Genomic DNA, 26,114 nt, shown 5'->3' on the forward strand with positions numbered 1-26,114 from the left:
AGGTTCAACTGAAGCCTTCAAGAGGGCATTGGATTATTAGTTAAATAGAAACAATGTGCAGGGTTACATGGAAAAGGCAGGGGATTGGCACTAAGTTAAAATGCTCAGAGAGCTGGCGCAGACAGGATGGGGTGAATGGCCTCCTTCTGCACTGTAACAATCCTGTAATTCTGTGATTCATTGCCGCTGCCCACGAAGATTTTCTTGATCCAATGCTACTGCGCATTGCTGAAGAAGAAATGTGCAGCGTCTCCCGTTTAACTCCAGCAAGTGGAGTAGAGTTGAGGGAACAAGAGGACATGTCCCCTTTTTATGGCACTAGCTGGTGTGTTCTGGCAAGTACTTAAAAGTCCAGTGTTATAATGAATGAGTGTGAGTTAGTGAATGGATCAGTGTGTGGTTGAGTGGGTAACTGATTGAATGGATGAGTGAATGGGTGAGGTGGATAGGTGGGTGAGTACATGGGTAGGTGGTTGAGTTGGTGATGTGGGTAGGTGGGATAAATGTTTAAAATCTCTTAACATTTCTTGGGTAACTATCAAAGTAAGTGGCGTGGATCTAGCCCAAGTCTCTGACCCTAGCTCAGAATTGGAGACACTCATGCAGGGTCCCAGGCAGCAAAGGATTGCCCATCAGAAGTTTAAACTTCCCGGGCAATCCCTATGTAGGTCTGTGTATCAGGCCTTCCACGAGGTCCTGACGGGCATCTATTGCTGTCGTCCGGAGACTGGAAAATTTGGGCCATAAAATTTCCCATGAACCAGTGCAATCGGACAATGTAATGGAATGTACTGTAATTGTTTGAATGTTTTTCTCTGCATTAAAAATATTCATTGATGTATTTAGTAGTGGTAATTCGGTTCCCTTTAATACAGCTGAAAATAGGTTTAGTACAAAAATAATGAGTGCTTAATCCTCCAATTGTAATTAACCTGATTTAAACATTACTGAAAATAGCTTAAAAGCTATACTGAATCATGTTCTCGTTTCATTGGTGCACACTAACCGGTTTCTTAGTCATTTAAATATTTTAATACGTTAAGGCTTTAAAAATGTGCCTGTTGGTGCATGGGCGCTGTATAAAACGAGGTCATTTTGAAGACAAAACAAAAATAAAAATAAAAATACAAATACCTGGTTCAACAGAACTAAGTATTTTGAAAACCCTCCTCGAATGGCTGCAATCCTCAGAAACTCACCATTCCTCCCTGTTTTAGTATGGGGGGCGTGGCCAGCGTCAGGTAAAACGATTTTAAAACCAGGATCAAAGATCGGAGAAACTCAATTTATGGTTAATATACGTTATGCTTGAGTTTCCGCATTTTTTGCGCTAACGGAAACTCTAATCCTCTGCCTTTAATTATAGATTCCAATAATTTCCCCACAGCAAGTGTCAGACTAATAAGTCTATAATTTCCTGGTTTCTCTTTCACACACCTTTCTTAAACAACTGAGTTAGATGTTGGGGGAAGGATTCACCGCACGGAAAAGTTTGAAAAGTATTGTTTCAAAATACCTGGGATAAATATTCATTAAGGTAAACCTATCGCCCCCCACCCCGCTTCCAGGTGGGAGGCTTACACAAGGAAAGCCTTTGCTGAAGTTTTGAATGAGAATACTGTTCGCCTTTCACTCTCTCCCTGCGACGAAGGCCGCTCCCTTTTTAATGTACAACTGGGTGGAACTTCATTAGATCATCACAAGAAAACTGGTTCCACAAAAAAAAAAGTCATTCCCAGGCCAACAATTTTAACACAGAGGAAAACGATTAGCGAGCTTCGAGGCTGGTAAGTTTACAAGATGTAATATTTCATGACGGTGTATATCACTACACGGCCCCCCACCCCAATTTCAGGGCATCATTTGGAATTCTTGCGCTTGTGTTAAATTGACTTCGGTTTTCTTATACTTGTGTGAGGACAGACATCTGTCTGCATCGGCTTCTTAAGCAGCACTTCCTCTCACTAGGCAAGCCATTGATTGCAGAGTAGCACATGTTGAAGCCAGCGTCTATGCCAAAGGTCTAATTTTCATGGTATTCTGAAGCAGTGGCCTCAAAACGCTTACATTTTGAAAACCTTAATTTCAGGGTAGAATTTATTTTAAGGCGACCAATGTGCTGCGCGGAACAAGATGCGTCAGTTCCAACATTTTGTACGGGAAACCTCTGCCTGCCCTTAAGAGAACATTGTGCAATTATAAAAGCAAAATACTGCGGATGCTGAAAATCTGAAATGAAAACAGAAGATGTTGGAAAAACTCGACAGGTCTTGGCAGCATCTGTGGAGAGGAAAACAGCTAACGTTTCGGAAGAAGAGCCGTATTGGACCTGAAACGTTAACCGTTTTCCTATCCACAGATGCCGTCAGATCTGCGGAGTTTTTCCAGCATTTATATTGTGGAATTGGAATTGTTATTACACCGACGTGAGGACTTCAGGTGGGGGGAATAACCCGTGAAAGGCATTATTATGTCAAACTTGTGACTTGACACTTTATTAAGGATAGTTAGTTAAATAACTCCATACTCTATCATTAGAATTAGAAGTTTTCATATATACTTTATGGTATACAACGCCTCAGCTCTGATATAATGCACACCCGATGAGGTATGAATGTGATCATCTCACCTTTGTGTGTACAGTATCAGAAAGTTACCAAGCTGTAACATAAATAGAAGATACTCTGGCGATTAAAGCCAAAGTTAAACAATCTAATCAACGGAAGATTTCCAGTTTATCCAAGTTCAGTTTGGACGGTAGTTGTATTGGAGAATGAGGCACAACGAGGCTTGGGGCACTGATGCAGAAAAACAAGTAGAACTGGTAGTTTTTATTCTCAAGTTTCGAATACCTTCAACGGATGATAGAATGTATAAAATACAACATGAGTATAGTATTTTTTCAGGTCAGAGAAAATATAATCAACTTTCAGCATACTCGTGGTCTTTGTCATGATTTCTAAGTGGCTTGCTTAATAGAGTTGGCTCAAACAAGATAGATCTAATTTGTGTTTTTTTTAAACAAAACAGCCAACTACAAAAATACTCTATCCTTTCAGATGCTATTGGGTATGATGTGTATTTTAGTCAAAAATAAAAATAAAAATACCTGGAAAAACTCAGCAGGTCTGACAGCATATGCGGAGAGGAGCACGGTTAACGTTTCGAGTCCGTATGACTCTTCAACAGAACTAAGTAAAAATAGAAAAGAGGTGAAATATAAACTGGTTTAAGGTGGGGGGGGGGGGGGGGGGGCGGTGGTAGAGCTGGATAGAGGGCCAGTGATAGGTGGAGATAGCCAAAAGATGTCATAGACAAAAGGACAAAGAGGTGTTGAAGGTGGTGATATTAGCTAAGAAATGTGCTGATGGTGACATTAAGGGTAGAAAGCAGGACGAGCAAGGTACAAATAGCCCTAGTGGGGGTTGGGTGGGGTGAAGGGAAGGGATCGAAATAGGCTAAAGGTAGAGAGAAAACAATGGATGAAAATACATTTAAAAATAATGGAAATAGGTGGGAAAAGAAAAATCTATATAAATTATTGGAAAAAAGGGGGATCGGAAAGGGGGTGGGGATGGAGGAAAGAGCTCATGATCTAAAATTGTTGAACTCAATATTCAGTCTGGAAGGCCAAACGCTCCTTTCAGGTGAATCAGCGCTTCACTTGCACTTCCCTCAATTTATCTACTGCATTCGTTGCTCCCAATGCGGTTTCCTCTACATTGGAGAGACCAAAGGCAGACTGGGTGACCGCTTTGCAGAACACCTTTGGTCTGTCCGCAAGCATGACCCAGACCGCCCTGTCGCTTGCCATTTCAACACTCCACCCTGCTGTCATGCCCACATGTCTGTCCTTGGCCTGCTGCATTGTTCCAGTGAAGCTCAACGCAAACTGGAGGAACAGCACCTCATCTTCCGACTAGGCACTTTACAGCCTTCCGAACTGAATATTGAGTTCAACAATTTTAGATCATGAACTCTTTCCTCCATCCCCACCCCCTTTCCGATCCCCCTTTTTTCCAATAATTTATATAGATTTTTCTTTTCCCACCTATTTCCATTATTTTTAAATGTATTTCCATCCATTGTTTTATCTCTACCTTTTAGCCTATGTCCATCCCTTCACACCCCACCCCACCCCTACTAGGGCTATCTGTACCTTGCTCCTCCTGCTTTCTACCCTTAATGTCACCTATTAGCACATTCCTTAGATAATATCACCACCTTCAACACCTCTTTGCCCTTTTGTCTATGACATCTTTTGGCTATCTCCACCTATCACTGGCCCTCTATCCAGCTCTACCCCCCCCCCCCCCACCTTAAATCAGTTTATATTTCACCTCTTTTCTATTTTTACTTAGTTCTGTTGAAGAGTCATACCGACTCGAAACGTTAACCGTGCTCCTCTCCGCATATGCTGTCAGACCTGCTGAGTTTTTCCAGGTATTTTTATTTTTATTTTGGATTTCCAGCATCCGCAGTTTTTTGCGTTTATCTATGTGTATTTTAGTGTCGATTGAAGATTTGCACCGTTAGCAATGTCGCTTTGGCATTGGTTTTATAACTTTAATCTCTGCGTTCTGACCTTATTCGCTGAACTGGAGTAATAAATTATTGAGGACTGATGTGACATCTCACCACAGCAATGTCTGCAGCCTTTGGACAGACCTCCTTTCATTGCCAACGTAAACATTGGGGACTGCGCAGAATGGAACTATTCCCAGGAGTGTTCGCTGAATTGTATTCGGGCTTGGTGTTGGCCAGTGTAATTATGTGTACGTGAACACAGTGGTTGGAGGGCAAAGTCCAACAACAGAAACAGCATCATCCATACGCTTTACTCAGTGATCAGGCATGACCAAGGAGGTGTTGTGTGGGGAGAAGCACTCGTGTGTGTGTGGCTCTGTACCTTACACAGCAGGTAAATGTGAGCATTATTCAGGCAGTTCACACGACAGCGGTGAGGGCCGGGCTGGCCAGCTTCCTTTTAACCCCCGCCCCCCACCCCCAGCTGCCTGTGTGTAAATGCGGGGCTGGCTGCGGGAATCAGGTGCTGGGCTGTGCGGGACAGGCTGACGTCAGGAAGCTGGGGAGGGAGCCGGGGGATGTGGCACTGCTGCAGGCGGTAGCGGGGAGCGGCGTCTGTGGCTGGTCTCCGCGTGAAGGTGAGAGTCGGTTCCGCTGCTACCGCCGCCCAGAGTCCAGTCCAGCCCAACCCGACCCGACCCGACCCGGCCGGCCTCCATCCATCCATCCCTCCGTCCCCCGTGTGGCGGGCGGGCTGGCGGGCGGCGGCGGCGGGGCCGGTTCCCCGGGTCGGGGCCGCTCGCAGTCAGTCGGTGCTGCCGATTGCCGCAGCTTTCGGCCCTGGCGGGGCTTTCTCCCAGTCGCCGGTGCCGGGCAGGCCGGCCGTCTGGTTCAAAGCGGTCACCGGCTCCCGGGCCTGGGATCCAGCATCACCTGTCAGCCGGGGCCGCCTCCATTGGAGTGCGGGGGCTCGGCCCGCGTGAGGCGGCGCGTCTCTTGTCGAGTGACGGTTAATTCTTCTTGTTATTGTCTGAACGGCGAAGGCCATTTATTGCTCTGTCCGTACATCTAATTATTTTAATGTTTAGTGAAAGATCGTCGTGCAGAAAAGGACGACAGGGAACCTGAGATTGCAGGTTTTGCTGCGGTTTATCAGGAGGGTTTGGATTTTTCATTTGTATTTTTGAAACTCCCATCTTTAGGTTTTTTTAATATATATATTCATGTATTAAATGAAACATTAATTTAACAATATTCTCGCGAGAATTATATTTGCCGGAAGATTTTCATATTAATCCATAGGTTTTGCGGCGTTATCCAGTCACACATTTCCTTTTAGTATTGATTTAAACATTATAAGCAATATATACAGGGTATTCATCCAGCCAGAGATCTTATTGTATATCATATATGAGAGATTTGTCGATTTTTTTTTTGTTTACAAGCTTAATTTTCGACCCCCACTTTTATTCAAAAACACCTAAAATAGCTTGAATAAGAAATGTGGGTTTTTTTTTTACAAAAACTATAAAGCCAAATACCAGCATCACATTTTCTTTGGAGCTTTGAATAATTTAGTGGTGAGCTGCAGTTTTCCATCTGCTATGGCTGGTTTTATTTTAGTTGCATGTGGCAAATAACTGAAAAAAAGAATCTGGGTGGGAACCCAAGAGGGTGACCTATTTTAATGCTATGAATACAGTACTTGCATGTGCTGTGGATAGTCAAAGCACAAATGTTCCAATACTTGTGTTCACCACGACATCAGCTACTTGTAAAAAGTACTGAAAATTGCCCCACAAATTTCAATGGAAATATATGCTATGTGATTTCAAGTGAACCCTGGAAGATAACGTTCTGTATGTAATCATTCCCAGGTATCAAATATTATACACCTGGTTACAATTATATAAATGATGCAATTAGAAATTTAATTTTAAGAACAGTGGGAAGGGTTTCTTATAGTCAGTTTGAAAAGACTGTTTTATAATTAGCAAATGCTCATATTTTGACCAACATGTTTAGTGTTGTGAACAGTGTAAATAATAGAAAATCTTGAATGAAACATTAACTGCAATTAATTCCTGTTGCTCATTACTTCTGCATTTCACAGGGACAATAGTTTCCTCTTTCTCCCTTTGCCTCAATTGTTATTTTAAACCATAAACTCCAAGAAATAAATATGGCAAATTACTAATATCTGTTGTGTTTTGCTCTTTGTTTAGAATGTTAAATTGTGGAAATTAGTTTCTAAGACAGCAGGAATGAGTGTGACGTCTTGGTTCCTGGTGAGCAGCTGTGGCTCTCGCCACCGACTCCCTAAAGAGATGATTTTTGTTGGACGAGAGGACTGTGAACTAATGCTTCAGGTAAATCATTTGAGTCATCAGGTGCAAAAATTGCAACAATAATCTGCAGAGAGAGCACAAATAAACACACTGCAAACACAAATTTTATGCTCATTTAGAAATAATGAATATTATTTGTGAAGCTGTGGATGGAGACCTACTCCCCTGTCTTCACCAATATTGCAAAGAGGTGCATCCGTGTGCTTAGCCTGACTTAGCCCTCTTCTGTTTCCTTTTTATTATCACTTAAGACTTAGACATACTGCTGCACTTAATAAAGATTGCAGTTTATATTAAAGTTCTGTTTAATAAAATAATATTGTAGCAATGATGGTTGTTTTAAACTTTTCAATGTAAGGCGAGAATATATGTTTCTGGATGAATTTGCAAATAGATTTCACACTGCAGCCTTCAATGTAACCAGAATGCTGAGAGGGAATGACTATGCTATTTCAATATATTTAACAGAACCTGTGCTGGTTTGAAATCAAAAGAGAAGAATATTGTATCTTCAACTCTTCATGATTGTTTTTATTGGCAGAAATATCAAATAATAACAAGGGGTCAATATCTTTGTACACCAGGGTGAGGCCTGTTATTTACCAAAACTAAAAATGAGCTTGCTGTGCTGTTTTAATGGAACATGACTACCTGCCCTGACTCTCTCTCACTTTGGTGAATTACATCAAAAGTAGTATTATAATTGAGTTTGTGTATTTCCATGGTGATGAATTGTAGGATATGAGTGGGGTAAACATAGGATTACAAGGAAGGTAAAAATTTCTTTTTGAAAGTCCAGTATGAAGCATAATGTATGTTGCATGACCAAAATCTATTTATGCCTATTAAAACAATGAAGCTTCTGCTGATAGCAAGGCTGAATAAGTGCTGTTTTGTAAGAACTATGTACTATGTAAAGTAGAATGTAGATATGTATTCCTTTGACGTCTATAAGGTGTAATTGCTCTGAATTCTTGTAACACATTGGATGCATTGTTTGACCAGTATGTTCTTAGAGACAGGCAGCCGAAACAACATTTTAAGTTGTTTTGCATCTGTAACAAAGAGCAGCAAGTGAAAAGGGTAGAATGTGTCAATTATAAGAATCATTTTTGAACATTTATTTTTAGTTTTTTTAAAACTTCCATCTCTATGGCCTGCTGTACTATTGATGAGCACCTGAGATGTCCATTCTACTTTGGATTTATCATGTGCATGCTTGTTGTCTTGCCTTTTATATACAAAAAAAAATATAAGAGGTAAGTAAACCAACTGTTTCCATGGTTCAGAGAAACTTCCCACCATTAGACATTGACTTCAGGAGCCACTTTTTATATTTTTAACTAAAATTGATCTGAGGACCTGCCTTGATGATCAATTAGAAGCTAATTTTTCAAAGATACATACAAAGTTCCACACAACTGTGTGAAACCGAACATTGTATGTTACATGGTATAATGCTCATATCCATATTTAACAGCATATTCTCCAGTTCAGCATGAAGAGCATCACAAGGTGTTTACAGTTTTTTTTGTAATGATGTGGCAATTTATTATGGAGCAACAAATGGGCAATAATATAAAAGCAAAATACTGCGGATACTGGAAATCTGAAACAAAAACAAAAATTGCTGGAAAAACTCAGCAGGTCTGACAGCATCTGTGGAAAGGAAGACAGAGTTAACGTTTCGAGTCCATATGACTCTTCATCAGAACTAAAGAGGAATAAGAAATGAGGTGAAATATAAGCTGTTTAAGGGGGGTGGGACAGGTGGAGCTGGATAGAGGCAAATGATAGGTGGAGGCAAAGGAGAGATTGCCAAAGATGTCATAAACAAAAGAACAAAGGTGCATTGACGGTGGTGATATTAGCTAAAGGATGTGCTAATGCTGACATTAAGGGTAGAAAGCAGGAAGAGCAAGTGACAGATGGCCTTAGTGGGGGTGGGGTGGGGGGAAGGGATCGAAATAGGCTAAAAGGTGGAGATAAAACAATGGATGGAAATAAATTTTGAAAATAATAATAGAAATGGGTGAGAAAATTAAAAAAATATATACTAATAATTATTAGAAAAAGGGGGTGAGGATGGAGGAGTTGATCTGAAGTTGTTGAACTCAATATTCAGTTCGGAAGGCTGTAAAGTGCCTAATCGGAAGATGAGGTGCTGTTCCTCCAGTTTGCGTTGAGCTTCACTAGAACATTGCAGTAGGCCAAGGACGGACATGTGGGCATGAGCAGGGCGGTGTGTTGAAATGGCAAGCGACAGGAAGGTCTGGGTCATGCTTGTGGACTGACTGAAGGTGTTCCACAAAGTGGTCACCCAGTCTGCGTTTGGTCTCTCCAATGTAGAGGAGACCGCATTGGGAGCAGCGAACGCAGTAGACTAAATTGAAGGAAGTGCAGGTGAAGTGCTGCTTCACTTGAAAGGAGTGTTTGGGCCCTTGGACGGTGAGGAGGGGCGAAGTAATGGGGCAGGTGTTGCACCTTCTGCGGTTGCATGGGAAGGTGATGTGGTTGGAGGTTGAGGTATTGGGGACAATAATATTTGTATGCTTTTGTTGAATGCTTAACAAGTAATGGCAAAGAGTAAAAGAATGTGAAATACTTATTAGTAGTGTACGATGAGGGCTGAAATGAAATCTGTGCTAAGAATGTGAATTGCTCTGCTTAGTTATATGTCAGCCTCAGAAGAGCGCCCTCCTCAGCACCATTTTATTTCCCACACCAACCATCCTTGTGATCTCTGTGGGACTGCTGTTTTTTTTTTGCTGTTGAGACACTTCTGTTGGGAACTGGATTGAGACTGCTCAAACTTGAGTTATGTCAGACTTTTTCAGGCATTAGAGAGAGACATTAAATTTTAATACCATTAGTTTGGGCTGAATTTAATTTGAGGTCCCAGAAGTAAATGCCGTTCTGATGTGCATATGGGTTCTTAAGCCCATTGCTACATTTTAATGGTAAATTAAAAATACATCCCAAATACTAAGTGATAATGTAAACAATCAAGCATGTATTGTGCTTGAATAGAAGACATCAAAGCCCTAGATTCTGCCTCCCATTAGAATCTGCTGTAGGTTTCTTATTACTGTACCAAACATATACGAGATATGTTTGTTCCATCTTTGTTGTTAGCTTAAAAATATAAGTGCTTTAGTACGCTCACAAATTAATTTTATTGGATGGCTGGTAGTATGTTGTATTATATATTGGCTGAATGTTTTGGTCATGATGAAAGTGAATAAGAGACAGTCAAATTAGCAAAATTATAGAAATACCCTGAGACAATGATTGTATAATTGGCATCTATAAATTATTGCTCAGTAGAGTTGATTCCTAGGTACAATACTTTGGAAATGAGAAAGCTGTCTGGCAAATGTGGCCCAATTGGATCAAATTTAAGTTCAATTCAGTTTAATCAAACATTTTGTTGTAGCCTTCAACAATTATTTAGTTTTACAATTATTTTTTATGTACGTCTAAGATTTGAATCCTAGTGTGGATCTCATTTGAGTACTACCATCAAAGTAGCAGAATAAGTCATCCCTTCTATTATGATGCTTGTTCTTTTGGGAGGTCACATGGAGAACAACCCAAATTCCGAACCCTTTTACATTGAAAAATTGTGCCAAGAGTTGCAAAAATGCAGATATCTTTAGCAGTAGTTAATCTACCAGTACCAAGTAGTCTCAAATTCTCAAAAGCAGAAGTGACTTAACTTTTAATTCAGACCTGCCACCTAGATTGCAGGGTTCTTAGAAGTCCAGTGGAAGCCAACTTGTAATTAGTGAGTTTGACATCATAAGGAGTATAATTCCAGTATGATTGAGCCGAGTTTTAAACAATTTCTGGGAGTTGGTTGGATCTCTCTCTCCGGAGTACTTTAAATAAGCTGTACTTAAGTTTATAATTGAAAGCAGGGATACCTATCTACACTCTGAGAAATCACCAGTTCCTAATTCAACATTTTTTTTCATTTCTGGCATGTGGGCTGTGTTGGCTAGGCCAACATTTATTACTTATCCCTAATTGCCCTTGAGAAGGTGGTGGTGAGCTGTCATCATGAACCGCTACAGTCCCTGTGTGTAGGTACATCCAGAGTGCTGTTAAGAAGGGAGTTCCAGGATTTTGACCCAGTGATAGTGAAGGAACGGCAATATATTTCCAAATCAGCATGGTGAGTGGCTTGGAGGAGAACTTCCAGGTGGTGGTGTTCCCATGTTATCTGCTGCCCTTGTCCTTCTAGATTGTAGGGTGAGTTTAGAAGGTGCTGTCTAAGGAGCCTTGGTGAGTTCCTGCAGTGCATCTTGTAGATCGTACACACACTGCTGCCACTGTGCATCGGTGGTGTAGGAGTGAATGTTTATGGATGGGGTGCCAATCATTTGGGCTGTTTTGCCCTGGATAGTGTCAAGCTTCTTGAGTGTTGTTGGAGTTGCACTCACCGAGGCAAGTGGAGAGTATTCCATCACACTCCTGACTTGTACATTATAGATGGTGGTTAGGCTTTGGGGAATCACGAGGTGAGTTACTTACTGCAGGATTCCTAGCCTATGACCTGCTCTTGTAGCCACAGTATTTATACGGCTAGTCCGGTTCAGTCTTTAGTCAATGGTAACCCCCAGGATATTGATCATGGAGCATTCAACAATGGTTAGGCCATTGAATGTCAAGGGGCAATGGTTAGATTCTCCCTTGAGATGGTCATTGCTTGGCACTTGTTTGTTGTGAATGTTACTTGCCACTTGTCAGCCCAAGCCTGAATGTTGTCCAGGCCTTGCTGCATTTGCACATGGACTGCTTCAGTATCCGAGGAGTTGCAAATGGTGCTGAACATTTTGCAATCATCAGCAAACATCCCCACTTCTGCCCTTGTGATAGAAGGAATGTCATTGATGAAGCAGCTGAAGATGGTTGGGCCTAGGACACTGTCCTGAGGAACTCTTGCAGTGAAGTTCTGGAACTGAGATGGTTGACCCCCAACAACCACAACCATATTCCTTTGTGCTAGCTATGGCTCCAACAAATGGAGAGCTTTCCCCCTGATTCCCATTGACTCCGGTTTTGTTAGGGCTCCTTGATACCGCGCTCGGTAAAATGCTGCCACGATATCAAGGGCAGTTACTCTCACCTCATACATAACGTACATAAAGTTTAGCGGGTGCATGCAAAGCTTTGTAGGATTGAGGTTTCTCCAAGCTGCAATGTCTGAATTGTAGCTAGGCATGATAAGTATGGTGCTTCTGTTGCAAATTGCGATTGTAACTATCAATAGGTATAACACAACCTATTGTAGTTGTCATTTGGTATGACTTAAATTTCACTCCATTCCAGTGAAATAAAGCTCCACTGAGTCATTTATTTTTTTCTGTATTGAGTCATTTGCAGAAGCATTTTCCTAGAAAATTTTCTGGTTTATAATCTTGCACTGGTGTTGTTACTTCTCATCTTGCCTACAGAAAATATTGTTGAATTTTATGTTCTATTCTCTCCTCATCATTTAAGTGCTGGTTATTTTTTGATAGCCTCTCACTTGTAATTGCCATATACATGAATAATTGCACACATCACCATTTAGAGTCTCACTGTTAAATATTAGCTGATTTAGTTTTGGTCTTTGTCTCTTGAGTTGAATGTTTTAAGTTTAAATAGTAAGTGCGGGTGATCTTATTATGGGATCTCTATGGGAGCAGATGCAAGGATGATGAATGATCATCTGACACAATGCTGTGTGTTTTAGTTGTTTATGCAAGATTTCCTCACCAGGGCAGCAACTTCTCCAAGCCAGTTCTGCAAGTCTCAGAAATGCTCCTTGTTAACAAAAGTATTGAAAATATCAACAAAGAAAAGATGCAGATTGAATTTCATTTTTAACTGGCCTCTATGGTCACTGTCCACTTGAAGCAATAATTAATGATGGCTGGTAAGGCAGGTAAAATACTAACAAAATAAATTTTTTTTGGCGTTCCATCACCACTAGGTCCAGGGGATAGCTTGAGCTTGAAATTAAATCAGGAGTTAGGGATAACTGTTTATGAAAACTGTTTTGAAGAAGGGTATGAATCTGAAATGTCAGCTATGTGTTGTCTCTACAGAAACTATTTGAACTATGTTTCCATCTTATTCTGATTTTCTTTACATTCTTTCTGGGGTCTCAGAAAATAGAAGTTGTGTAAAAGATATTTCCCTCATTTTCCCACTTATCGCATGTTATTTCTTTCTCCTCCATCTCTGTCACCCTGCAACTCTCTGTTGTCCTTATCCTGCTCTCTCTCTTCACTCCACACTCTCCCTCTCTGCCCACATCCACTTTTTCTGTCTATCTTCTCCTTCGCATTTATCTTTTCCCTGTGCTTACTGTCACCCTGGAATGTGCTCTGTTGTCCCCCTCCCAATCCTCTCTCTATCTTCCTCTCCCCACCCTCCCCACCACTCTTCCTCTGTACTCTTCTCTCCTCTCAGGGGTGGATCTGAGTGAGGTATTTGAGGGAGAATAGAAGGTGCCAGAGGACTATGGCGAAAGCAAAAGGAGGGAGAGAAAGGAAAGAAAAGGAAAATAAAAACTTGCGTTTATAGAGAACCTTTATAACTAATGAGGAACTGTTGTAACGTAGGACATAACAGCAAATAATTTGCTCACTGTAAGGTCCCACAGTTAGCAAAATGATAGTGTGCAGTTTGGTGTTAGGTGAGGGATAAAGATTGGCAAGGAGACAGAGGAGAACTTTCCTGCTCCTCTTTAAAATAGTGCCATGAGATCTTTTACATCCATTTGTGAGGGCAGAAGGGGCTTGGTTTAATGTCTCATCCAAAAGTTGGCACCTCTTGATAGTGTGACACTCCCTCAGTACTGCACTGGATTATCAGCGATTAGGATAGGTTTTGCTGTCTATTAATTTTTTGAAGCTTCCTGGCATACCCTTTGATTTCCCACATTTTGCGTTGCACCCCCCTAATGTTGGATGACTATCCTATTGGAAACATCATTGCACAACAAATTATACAGGAAATAATAACTTTGTATCTTGGAGGCTGGCTGTAAGCAATTATAAATTGAGATGGAATTTGATTTGCAGAAATAAAAAGAAACAGTGTGACTGCTGGGGATAAAATATACATAGAAAATGCTAACAGGCCATTTAGCCTAAAAGGGAAATTAATGGTTGACAATACAGATTCTGATGAAAGTTTCACTTTAAAAAGTTAACCTAGCTTTTTCTCTAAGCTGCTGATTGGCTTCTGTACACTTTATTTTTATTTTGGCAAGTTGACCTTCAGCATTGTGTGAAACAGTACATCTAACAGTCAAGCATTGACGGATTAAATGTATATGCTAATCTGTGATCCCAGTTGCACTTTAACATTAAGCCGCAATATTAATATATTTATGGTACATGTTGTTAACTGGCAATTGTGTAACAAATGGGAGTTGTTTGTACATAAGATGCACACACTATCTACGTTTTTTGATTGTGGATGCTTAAAATCCAGGTAAAGTAGTTATGTTAGACTGGAACCAATTAGCACTGTATTGAAAGCAGTTGTCTCCTTCTGAACAGCTTAGAATTCATTATATGTGTTCTCCTAGTCTCGCAGCGTAGACAAGCAGCATGCAGTAATCAACTATGATACAGCTACAGATGAACACCGGGTAAAGGACCTTGGAAGTCTGAATGGGGTATGTAGGGAAACAATAAAGCTACTGTTTTACACTGTACACATTTTCATGTTAATACAGTTCACTGCGTTAGGAAAAAATATTTCATTTGACTAGATGGGTTTTTGTACTATAAGCATCTGCTGTTAGTTCAGAAACTACAATGACACTATTCTAATTTTTTCATTTGTTAAAAAGTTTTTTAGTTGGAAACTTCTTTATATCACTTCTTTATATCATTGTTTATTTTGATTAAATAGAACAGTTTGGAAGTGGCTTAACCTTTCTTTTGAATTTAAAACCTTCCAATGCACTTTAAGTTTTATACCAGCATTTCTCTTCTTGCAGACATTTGTGAATGATGTAAGGATTCCTGACCAGATGTACATAACACTAAAAGTAAATGACACTGTTCGTTTTGGATATGATATCCTTTCATTTTAATCTCATTGATCTATTTGAAGCCTTTGCTGGTGTTATAATTATTTTGTGTCCTTTTAATGTTTATAAATCAATCCATTGCCAAATGATGGAAGTGGAACTTGGAGGAACAATGTAAAATTCTACTTAATGGTGAAAAGATTGACTGTTTTGCATTACATATTATTCTTCAGTTTTTAATATGAAATATGTTGAGCTCTACAATGTTTTAGGATCCTTACTCTTGTATTCCGTTGCAGATCTGAATTTGTTTTACTTGTATTAGTCTACTGTGCTTATCATTTCCTTTTTCATAAAGTCCTTATCTTGTAAAATTACTGATATGTTTAATATGTGACTAACCAGATTTATGCAAGTGGCATATCTGACAGGGAAATCCAATAATTTGAGTATTTTGTCAATGGAATCATTTTTGATTACAATACTGTTAATGCAGTTCACTTCAGGCTGTTTCTGTTGGTTTGTCTTTGCAATGTCAGCTACATAACTAAGTCATTACAGCTATGGAACAAAGGCTATTTCTGCCATGAGATCGGGAGAACCTCCAAGGAAATTCTACCCTCATTTAAAAATGTGGGAACTAAAGGTGAAATATGCTCTCCCCATTTCAACTTTTGATTGCAAATGCATTGACTGATTTTAAAAACAGTCTTGAGTACAAACATCCATGAAAACAATCTAGTGCTTGGCTGCAGTAAAAAATGCAAATAAGGTGCATAATCAGTGGGGTAGCATGCAAATCAATAGAATTATATAGGTTTTGTGCAAGGGATTGGTCAGACTCTATGGAACATTACTTGACTGACATTTAAATATCAAAGCCCTATGTTTATGAGAGAAGCTTGAGAGATTTGTGTCTTTTTAAAGATTCGAGATTTTGATGGGAAATAACAAAGTTGATCCAGGAAAATTACTCACAATGTAGAAGGGTTCATTTATTCATTGCAAATGTTAGTGACAATTTAGGAGACTAAAGGTTTGCAAGGGCAGCAGGGTAGTACTGAAAACTGTTATTCATCTTTTTGAAATGTGTGCCCGTGAGGTACAGGTTTTCAATCTAAATGAATGATTTATGTGGCTTCAGGAAGTAATAATGGAAATGCCTTATGTGTGTCTGAGCTCTGGCACTGTTGGATAGCTTTTGGTCACAGGAAACTGACAAAAACCAAGCGAGTTGATATATTTGAATTAATACCTTTTCAACAGTAGCCTGATCTGAATCGTGCCACTGTAATATAGTGTTCTGGAGTACAATCTCAGTTTAAATTGCATGAAAGTAAAATTAATTTTGTGTAATTTTTGGATTTGTATCAACTGATTTCCACACCTGCTTTTGTTTGCATATTTATATGGTTAATGTCTTTCAGTGTCTCGTGAAAGAATGTGAAATGATTTGGGGTAATGAAATACCAGAAAATTTATTTTTTTACAACTCCTTTCAACAGAGTGTTTCTGTCTGCGAGATGTGATCATTTTGAATTAGATTTCTTAAAAATTCATTTTATGTAAGAAAAATATTTTATTGGAGCATTATGTTTTTGGATTTCTGGAAACTTTCAATGCTTCATATATACTTTAAAAAACCTCAAAAGGAAATAAAAAAACCTCAAAAGGAAATAATGATGCATGTGCAGGAGATATCCCATGGCATTGTTTTCTTCCTCTCTCTTAATCTACGCTCCTCGCCTTTATTTCTCTGTCTTTATATTATATTTTGTTTGACTCCTTCACCCTATTTCTTTCTCTGTCTTTCACTCTGTTTCTTTTATATTTTTCTTTCATTGGTCAAAGAGATAAACCTATTAAGCTTATTTGACGTTTGCGGGGTCTCAGATGACATTGACAACACTGTACGATATCGATGTGTGACACACATGTAGTGTGATGTCAATGGTGAGTGTAACTGTCAAATTAATGTTATTCACTGCCAAATGCTCCATTGCAGGGATTTCTGGCCAATTATGTCTTTCTTTTCTTTCCCTGTGGGAGGCTGGTCGGGAGGGGGTGGAGTGGGGGGGTTACAAACCTTCTAAAATATTGTACACTTGGTTGGGAGAATGGCCATATGCAAATTAGGGATATTTCTTTCAATGCAATCAATATTTAATTCATCCAGAAGGGACCCCAGATTTGGAGTGTTTGTATAATTAATTCATGGCTACTAGGAGCCAGATTTAATCAGTTTAATTGATTTTTAATTAAGCCTACTCTTGAAAAGTTCTCATTATTTTGCTTTCTTAACAAAATCTTCAAATTCCAACATGTATATATTGGAAAAAAGTACACACACAGTTCCTGAAGAGGCCCTAAAGGTAAGTGGAGCTTAGCTATCATCAATTTAAAGAAAATACCAGAGAAAGCTGCCTCACCTTTGTGTTTCTGTCTGTTTTGTCAGCATGAGAAATACACCAGCCAGTTTCAAATACATATGAAAGCAGCAGAAGATAAGAAGGTCGAACAGTCTGATATGGCTCTCATCCAGTCAAGTACAAAACTGGAGTCGCCCAGACCAAATCTTGAAAAGGCCGAAAAGAAAGGAGGCACAGGTATTTGTTATGCTTTGATAATATGTTGTGATAGTTTTTTGTGTCACCGTTCCTTTATTTATGGTTATTGGTGCAGAAAAACTATGTCTATTGTATTAAAAATGCTGAATGGCTGTAACATTCCGTCTCAAAATACGCTGAGAATGATATCAGCCTTTGTTAATGGGAAATTCCATTTTAAGTGTCAAAATTTACCTACAGTGTCTGTTATGTCTATAGATGGAATTGTGATTATGATTTATAATGTTAAAGGACCTGTCATGTAACAATAGTTACGAAACCAGCACTGGAACTGTAGTTTGATCCTCAAAGTTATCAGATGTGTCAGCATGCGGTTGCATTACCAATTCACTGGGTGGCAGTGCAGATTAAATCTTTATATAAAACTCCTTCATGACTTTGGGAATGCTGCTGCTTCAAACCTCCATACATCCTGAGAAAGAGGAAAGAGTCACTGCCAGTATGCAGTACATCCTTAACTCTCCATTCTTAAAAGTCTCCTGAGGGTTTCCCTGTTGTAGAAATCACAGACCCTCTCCTTAATGTAGTATCAAATCTTTTCTGTGCCTGAATCTCGAGTTTAGAATTCTGGGGCAGAGAAATACAGGCCTGTCTTTATCTAGAACCTGCTAATATGGGAACCTCTCCTACTTTGGATGCCCTTTTGATCTCATCACCTTTCCTTCCCAACTCAGCTGCTGAACACATTCTATCAGTCAAATACAGCCTGGCTAATTTCCCTCCACCAGTTTGGCAATATTGATGGACTGAGCTTGTCCCCATCCCCTTCCATTCTATGCACTTTTACATAAATGGAGCAACAATGAAACCAAAACTCCTCAGTCATGAAGAAAGAATCTTTGTACACATGCATTTGTTTTAAATTTACATTTGTAATTTTCATGTAGCTGCCATGTACAAATCTTCTACATTTACAGATCTTGCACATAAATGATTATACTAGTGCCAATACAATATAAATAGGACAAATATGGCACTCTGGAAGCCAACACAAATTACAGAACCACTTCGACTGGGAACAATTTTGTAACATAAACAGGGTATAAGCAAAAGCCCTGCTAACGGACTAAGCACTGCTTTATGTGTCTCTAGGCAGTATATAAAGACCATTTATACTGCAGCTATATTTAGATGGAGACAACGTTTTATTCTATCCATAGACAGACTGAGCTCTCAGCTTATCTGCACGTGCCAGCAATCCAATTTTAACAATGGGGAAGGTCAATGTCAGGAAACAATGGCCAGAATGATGGGCATGATCCACAATTGTTCTGCTGCCAGAGTAATCCCATTTTAGCTAAATCAATTCCGCAATATGAACAAAAACTGTACCATGAGGTAGCCATCAGCTTCCTTTTACTTTCTTTGCTTCCCTGAATGTTTTCTGATTTGGTGTTTTAGCAGAGATACAGGAATTGCTACTCAGTCATGGCCTTCTGTTTAGAAAGACTCCTTTCATTGATAAAGGCAAACACTTGTATATACTGGTAATTTAATTTATTTCCATTGCCTAAAGACATCCATTCACTATTACTTTGATAAATTTGGGTAAGTACTACATTTGCACCCTGATGAGTTTCTTGATTGCTTCCATATTGTAACTAAAGGGTACAAAATGTTTGTTAAAATCTATGTTAGTGTTAAATTTCATAAATAATATTTACACAGATTAAAATTAATGGAAAACCTACTTGCTCTTTTCAAAACAGATCTTGTATCTGGGTACCTGTCACGATTTGGATAATACTTTATATTAAAAGTGGTCATTGGCATTTGATCTTCTATTGAAAGGAATGTCTTGTTCCTAAATACATGTATCTGTTCACTGACAGCATTGCAAAGCATGCACTTGAAAAAGTGCATATGAGTAAATAGTTGGAAAAGCAGGTCAGGCAGTTTAATTATCCTGGGGTTTATAATGTCCTTGGTGCTGTAGTACAGTAGTGCACATTCTAAGATTAGAATATAAAGGCATCTCTGTTCTGACTACTGGTTTTAATTTTATGCGTAGGAATGTGATTTGGAGTTGCTGATCTAGGCATTCTGACAAAACTAAGAGGTTAGCTTTCCGTCCTACAAAAGATACTTCTGTTTAACACTGAGACAGTAAAATTAACAAAAGAATTTTTGACCTTGTACTAATTTTACTACTTCTAACTCTTAGAGTATTCTTCCTGTTAGGTTCCGGGTTATTTAAAAATAATTGTGATTTCAATTTATTTGACTGTCTTGTGTCTCACCAAGTACAAAAAAGTTTCATAGTTATAAAATAATTAGCACGAAACATTGGTGTAGAGTTGTCTTCAGTTTTTTTTCTCAACTCCCATAGAGCTGTTGGTCACTTCTCAACATGTTGTGCAAAAGCAAAACACTGCAGATATTGGAAATCTGAAATCAAAACAGAAAATGCTGGAAAATACTCAGGTCTGGCAGCATCTGTGTAGAGAGGAATAGAGTTACCGTTTAAGGTTTCGTCAGACTCAATGACCTCTTGGGAAAAGCTGTAGCAAATTTGGCATTCCAGAATTAAAATTTCTACGAAGAGTTTGATGCAACCCAGTCCTTAGAAAACTGTTGTCCTTGAAGGGATCCTGTCAAATAAAAAAAACACTTATTTGCCACTGAAGTTCAGAGCCAGTTTATTGATAGTCAGTCATTTTCAACACAAGGTGCCAAAGGTATTTGAAAAACTATTAGCATAGTTTAGTTGAAACTCCAACCTTCATGAAGCCTAATTGCATGATGTAATGTTTTAATCTTCTTTCTAAGTTTAAAAGAGGCATGTTTTTGCCCTAGATTAGGAAAAGCATGAAAAAGAGAAGTACTTGAAAATGGAAATAAAAACAGAACATGCTGGAAATACTCAGCAGGTCAGATAGCATCTGTGGAGAGGGAAGCAGAGCTGACATTTCAGGTTGATGATCTCTCATTAGAATTAGAATTCTTTGGATCCAATATTCTATCTAGAGAAGGTCAGTGCAAGCTAGAATTAGATATAAACAGCATCAACTTCTAAGGCACTTGTGTGTCAGCTGTGGCTCAGTTGGTAGCACTCTTGCCTCTAAGTCAGAAGGTTGTGGGTTCAAGTTCCCCTCCAGGATCTGAGCACAAAAAGTAAGTTGACATTCCAGTGCAGTACTGAGGGAATGCTGCATCATCAGACGTTAAACTGAAGCTCTGTCTGCCTTCTTAGGTGGCCATAAAAGATCCCATGACACCATTTCAAAGAAGAGCAGGGGAGTTATCCCCGGTGTCCTAGCCAATATTTATCCCTCACGCAACATCACAAAATGTACTATGGGTTTATTATCACATTTCTGTTTGTGGAAGCTTGTGTTACACAAATTGGTTGCCATGTTACTTGCATTATAACAATGACTACTCTTCAAAAAATACTGTAAAACATTTTGGGTTGTCAGCTAGTTGTGAAAGGCACTATAATAAGTGAAATTATTTTTTTATTGGCATGTCCTGTACTCATTCATGTATTATGGAGAGTATAAGTGCAACTCCAATTACATTCAGGATGGAAAGAGAATGGTTTTACCTGTAGCTTATAGATCTTCTCATGGAGTACATTATGTAGCTTGAACATCAGATTTGATTAGAAAAGATACTGCCGTCAGAATGGCTTCTGTCATTTCATGCTGGCTAACTATCTTTGTTTCTCTGGTCTTGCCTGATGCATAGAAGGAAGAAATCAGTCAAGTTTTTGTATACCAATAAACATAGCTTATGAGGGAAAAATAATGGCCCAAAGTCTGCACTTTGTGGGAAACAGTCACCCAACAGTGATTTTCCTTGAATTAGCCAATTAGTGGCCATCCAATAAAGGATGGCAAGCAGGCTCTTGAAGCTTGCCCAATAGAAGGTCCTCCAGCACTGAAGATACAGCAGGCTATCTTTTCAGGTAAGAGAGAGGGAGATCGCCTCAAATTAGAGGCATCCTCTCTCCAACCTTTTAAGATGTTAAATTAAAAAATCCCCTCAGCAGTCAGGCCACAATTGTCGAAAAGGAACCCCTCCATAGGGCAGCATGTAACCTCAGCTGAAGCCAGGCATATGGAGAGGGCCTCAAAGTCTGCCTGGAGCACTGGTCCCCTGGGCTGCCGCTGGAAGGACGCCTCCAGGCAGCTGGCCTGCTCTCCAATTCCTCTGGAGGCCAACTGGAAAATTGCATTTAGCCTCTTACAGCAGGCCTAGATTGGCTGCCCACCACTTGTGGGCAGGTAGCCCTGCTGTATTTAATCCTGCTTAAAATCACCTGGTTAGGGATAGAGCCGGCACACCAGCCGGCAGCGCAAGTTTTCACATTTGCCCACCTCTCTGCTTTCCCCCATTAGGGGCTGAAAATCCTTCCCAAAATGTATTTAGAACAATCTTAGATAAATAAGCAATAAACAGAAAATGCTGGAAATACCCTGCATCTATCAAAAATGGACTAGTTGCTATTTCAGGCGTCGTTCTTCAACCTTTAAAAAATTTGTTTCAGATGTCCATTATTACTGTTCTTCGCTTTTTAATTACTTAGTGTGGAAAGCCTCCCTTAACCCCACCCCACATGGTATTTGAAGGGCCTTTTGTGTTTGTGCTAATATGGTTTGAGTTTATTGTGCTAATATGGTTTGAGTTTATTGTGCAAGTAATTGCTCTGGACTGGTTTTGCAGATTGCATTTCAAAGAACATATGAAATATAAACTTGGATGTTATGATTTAAATTAGAATTTTGAAAAAGCTGTAAGGAATATAGAGACCAAATGTGAACCCCATAGGGAAGAAATCTGAATGTAACTGCAATCATTGAGGATTAAGATACTACTATACTATCTGAGGTCTATTGAAAAGACTCTGAAGTAAAATTATTACAAGGAACTCAACCAACTGGTTTGTTTAACTTATGAATTAAATCAGAACTACTGTTATTTGAGCTGACTTCGACAAGTGGTTGTATTTTACTGGTACAATGCTTTAAATGGCTCTAGCTATGAATAATCTTTTTGGTAATTCAGTTTGAAAGTCTCAGACAGCGGCCAGGGAGATGGCTGGATTAGGTGGCTAAAATCATCGAATCTTACAGCAGAGAAAGGGGCTGGTCAGCCTGTTGAGCCCATGCCGGCTCTTTGAAAGAGCTTTTAACAATCCAGCTATCCCCCATTTCACAAGCCTGTTGATTTTTCCTCTGAAATCAGTTGGGCTCGCAGTGTGGCTCACTTATGCATGCTAGGAGCTACATATATTCACACATAGGGCACTGTCCTTGGCAGACAGAAGGAGCATGCCTACACATTATGCATTTTCCAGCTAAACAATAGCTTGGAGGATTGCCATTCCCTGGTTCATTCCCCGTGGCAATGCCTTGACCAATCAGAGTATACCTGCCTGGTTTGAATTTGAAACAAAAGCTTGGCAGTTAACTGTTCTCTGCTGCATTCTCCATGGCAATGCTTCTACCAGAGCTCACTTGCCAACCAATCAGCACTCCCTTCTCATGCAGTATAGGTTATTTCCCTTTACTGTTGGTTTATCTTGCATAGCTGTCCTGATGAATGCAAGATGAAAAGCTTCAGCAGTGTCTTTTTTTTCAGAAATACTCAATTTCTGTCTCTTCGCCCCACACCCCTACTCACCTGTGAAGGTAGATGCAAATTACTCATTCAGTGCTTCATTCAGGCTCTATGCCTCCACAAGAAGACTTCCTTTTTTTAGTCGCTAATTAGCCCCACCATTCTTTTAACTATCCTTTTTACATTTTATGTTTTGCAGGATTTTTGGGTTCCCCTTTGTTACCCACTAACAAAGGGTCATACTTGAGATATTAACACCCTTTCCTCCCAGATGCTGCTTGACTTGCTGCATATTTACAAAATTGAGAGAATCTTCAGTAAGGTGGTGGTGCACTTATTACTTCTGATAATAGTTTATTCAGTTTGTGAGATTGTTCTTGAGCTGAGACATCAATATTTGAAAATGTTTTAGGGACTACAGCCTAAATATAATGTGCTTTTCCAAGCTTTTAGTTTACATTTGCGCAGTTTGATTAAATAAACTTGTTGCAAAATGTTGCTGTCAGGTGTGACGACATGATGAATTATGAAATGATTTGTATGAAAGCAGTATTGCTATACAAGGTATCCTGTTGTTCAGTTGTCACCATACAAATAGCTAACATCCACTTAGGATTTTGAGGAAGAGCAGAAACAAAGGTCTGTTATCACATTTAAAACATGCTTCTATTTTGCAGATTAGACAGAAATCAAAAGCTCAGTTGGGTTTGAAAACATTTTATCTGCTAATGTTTCGAATTGCAACTTTTAAATTGACCGATTCAATGACTGAACTACTATAACTAAATACAAAGAGGCTGATGAAGAAAATTTAAGTGTAAAGCCATGATGGTGGACATGGTGAGTGTCATCGACCATGTTCAATTGAATGGAGGATGAGAGTTGGAGATGTTTGCAGGGAAGGGATTGATATGCAATTATGGAGAGATTTAAAAATCAATGGGGATTTGTGAGTGAGAGATAATAGGTTTAGGGATGAGCCAGTGGCAAGAGCAGCAGAAAGAATGACGTTAAAAGCATGATGCATAAAACAGAAAAGATAAATAGGAAGATGAATAGACTATTCAGCCCTTCAATCCTGTTCTACCGTTCAGTTAGATCAAAGCTGACATTTTTTTTCTTCCATGTGTCATGATCAGAAGACATGAAGGAATATATATAGCTCTGGAAGTTTCTGAGCAGTTTAAAAATGGACAAAGGCTAATGCATCAAACCCCTGGAATGTAACGCTCCTTACATTGTATAAACATTCCAGCCAAGCCAACACAAAGGATAGTGGCCGAGACGTCTACACCAGCCAGCTATGGACAAAGGCAGAGCTATTTGTGATTCTTCATCTCCAAAGTTGTGCTAATGGTTCTACCATTACCTGCTCAAAACAAAGGGTTTTAACAAGAGGCCTTGTTAGGTGAATAGCTTGACCCAAAATCACCCAGTCACATGACTGTGCCTTGCACTGTTTAAATTACTTACATTATACAGCTTTAGGATTCTATCTTCAGTCCGCTGTTTAACATCTGATTGGCAGGCGACACAGAGGCAAGCTCTGGCCAGGTTGGACACTGGCCCCCCTCTAACTTGACTCTGCTGGGAAGAGTTTGCACTATCGCCTACAGAACTGATTCATTCTCTGCGTGCCTACTTCATCTTGGGACAACACCACCAGAAAACGAATGTTACACCACCGGCGTTCAGCCAGCCGAACTCTGCAAAAGAATTCCTCATTGGATTTTGATTCTGGAATCACATGAAACCGTAATTCTTATTTTTATCGTGGTCTTCTCCCTGAATCTCTTTCTTTCCCTTACCCCTCATTTATTGTATAAATGCAAAAAGGAGCGGATGTTGTGAAACCCCTTCCTGCATTTTGTGTGTGTGCTTTTCTAAAAAAAACTATTCCTCTTATTTTTACCTTTTATCTTTAGTTTGCTGTGAGGTTATTAATAGAGGATTGGATCACTCCAAACTGGAGGGATCGGGAACATATAAAGCACTTATAAAGGGGGAAATCAAAAATCAAAAACTCCTTTTTGTTTACGGACAGGTAGTGAGTGGAGAAATCAGGACTGTTCTAAATTAAACCCTCCTCTGTCTGTAACACATGGGACGTGGGCATTGCTGGATAGGTTGCCATTTTTATTGCCCATCCCCAATTCCACCTTGAGAAGGTGGCGGTGAGCTGCCGCCTTGAACCATTGCAGCCCATGTGGTGTAGGTACACCCACAGTGCTATTAGGGAGGGAGTTCCAGGACTTTGACCCAGCGACAACAAAGGAACTGCGATTACAGTTACAGGTCAGGATGGGTGTGTGGCTTAGAGGGGACCTTGCAGTTGTGCTGTTCCCATGCATCTGCTGCCCTTGGCCTTCTAGGTGTTGGAGGTTGTGGGTTGGGAAGATGCTGTCGAGGGAGCCTGGTAAGTTGCTGCAGTGCATCTTGTAGATGATGCACACTGCTGCCACTGTGCGTCGGTGGTGGAGAGAGTGGATATTTGAGGTGATGGATGGGGTGCCAGTAAAGCAGGCTGCTTTATCCTGGATGGTGTCAAGCTTCTTGAGTGTTGATGGAGCTGCAGTCATACAGGCAGTTGGAGACTATTCCGTCACAGTCCTGACTTGTGCCTCACAGATGGTGGACAGGCTTTGGGGAGTCAGGAGGTGAGTCACTTGCCGCAGAATTCCTAGCCTCAATTTGCCTAGTTTTTCTCCATACCCATGAACACTTTTACCTGACAAAAATTTATCAGTTTCATTCTTGAAAGTTTTAATAGATCCAGTGCCTAGAGCCGTTTGGGGAAGAAAGTTCCAGATTTCCACTACGCTTGTGTGGAAAAATTAGTCCTGATTTCACTACTAACAGGCCTATCATATATACTCAAGTAATAGTCAATCTCACATAAAAGTCAACCCTGATAATTGGCCAAAAGATCGTTCATTTTTCATTTATCTTATGTATAAGTGGACCCCTGACTTCTGGTCAAAAATGCTAACTCTTTCTACTTACTACCCA

At 39.8% G+C, this 26,114-nt stretch overlaps 1 protein-coding gene and 1 long non-coding RNA gene across 11 annotated transcripts in view; one reads left to right on the forward strand and one right to left on the reverse strand.

Moving 5' to 3' along the window:
• Window positions 1-26,114, reverse strand: part of LOC144693108 (uncharacterized) — a 90,170-nt gene that overhangs the window by 5,807 nt on the left and 58,249 nt on the right. The window contains exon 1 of one of the 4 annotated variants that reach the window (XR_013579470.1): window positions 4,910-5,009. The exons of 1 other annotated variant lie outside the window; for it this stretch is intronic. This is a non-coding gene — a long non-coding RNA (uncharacterized LOC144693108). Of the gene's footprint in view, window positions 1-1,581; window positions 1,712-4,909; window positions 5,010-20,986; window positions 21,220-26,114 lie in introns of those variants that run through there. 2 more of the 4 variants (XR_013579472.1, XR_013579471.1) reach the window with 2 other exon arrangements.
• cep170ba (centrosomal protein 170Ba) overlaps window positions 1,672-26,114 on the forward strand; it is a 77,322-nt gene continuing 52,879 nt past the window's right edge. For 3 of the 7 annotated variants that reach the window (XM_078562509.1, XM_078562513.1, XM_078562512.1), the window contains exons 1-6: window positions 1,677-1,787; window positions 6,753-6,896; window positions 14,464-14,553; window positions 14,881-14,959; window positions 17,227-17,285; window positions 17,369-17,519. In XM_078562509.1, coding sequence (XP_078418635.1) covers window positions 6,792-6,896; window positions 14,464-14,553; window positions 14,881-14,959; window positions 17,227-17,285; window positions 17,369-17,519 — 484 coding nt within the window. In that variant the 5' untranslated portion in view covers window positions 1,677-1,787; window positions 6,753-6,791. Of the gene's footprint in view, window positions 1,788-5,009; window positions 5,166-5,453; window positions 5,537-6,752; window positions 6,897-14,463; window positions 14,554-14,880; window positions 14,960-17,226; window positions 17,286-17,368; window positions 17,520-26,114 lie in introns of those variants that run through there. The other 4 variants (XM_078562516.1, XM_078562514.1, XM_078562510.1 and 1 more) reach the window with 4 other exon arrangements.

Source organism: Cetorhinus maximus, chromosome 18 (assembly GCF_964194155.1).
Source record: "Cetorhinus maximus chromosome 18, sCetMax3.hap1.1, whole genome shotgun sequence".
In the NCBI taxonomy this organism is placed as follows: Eukaryota; Metazoa; Chordata; class Chondrichthyes; order Lamniformes; family Cetorhinidae; genus Cetorhinus; species Cetorhinus maximus.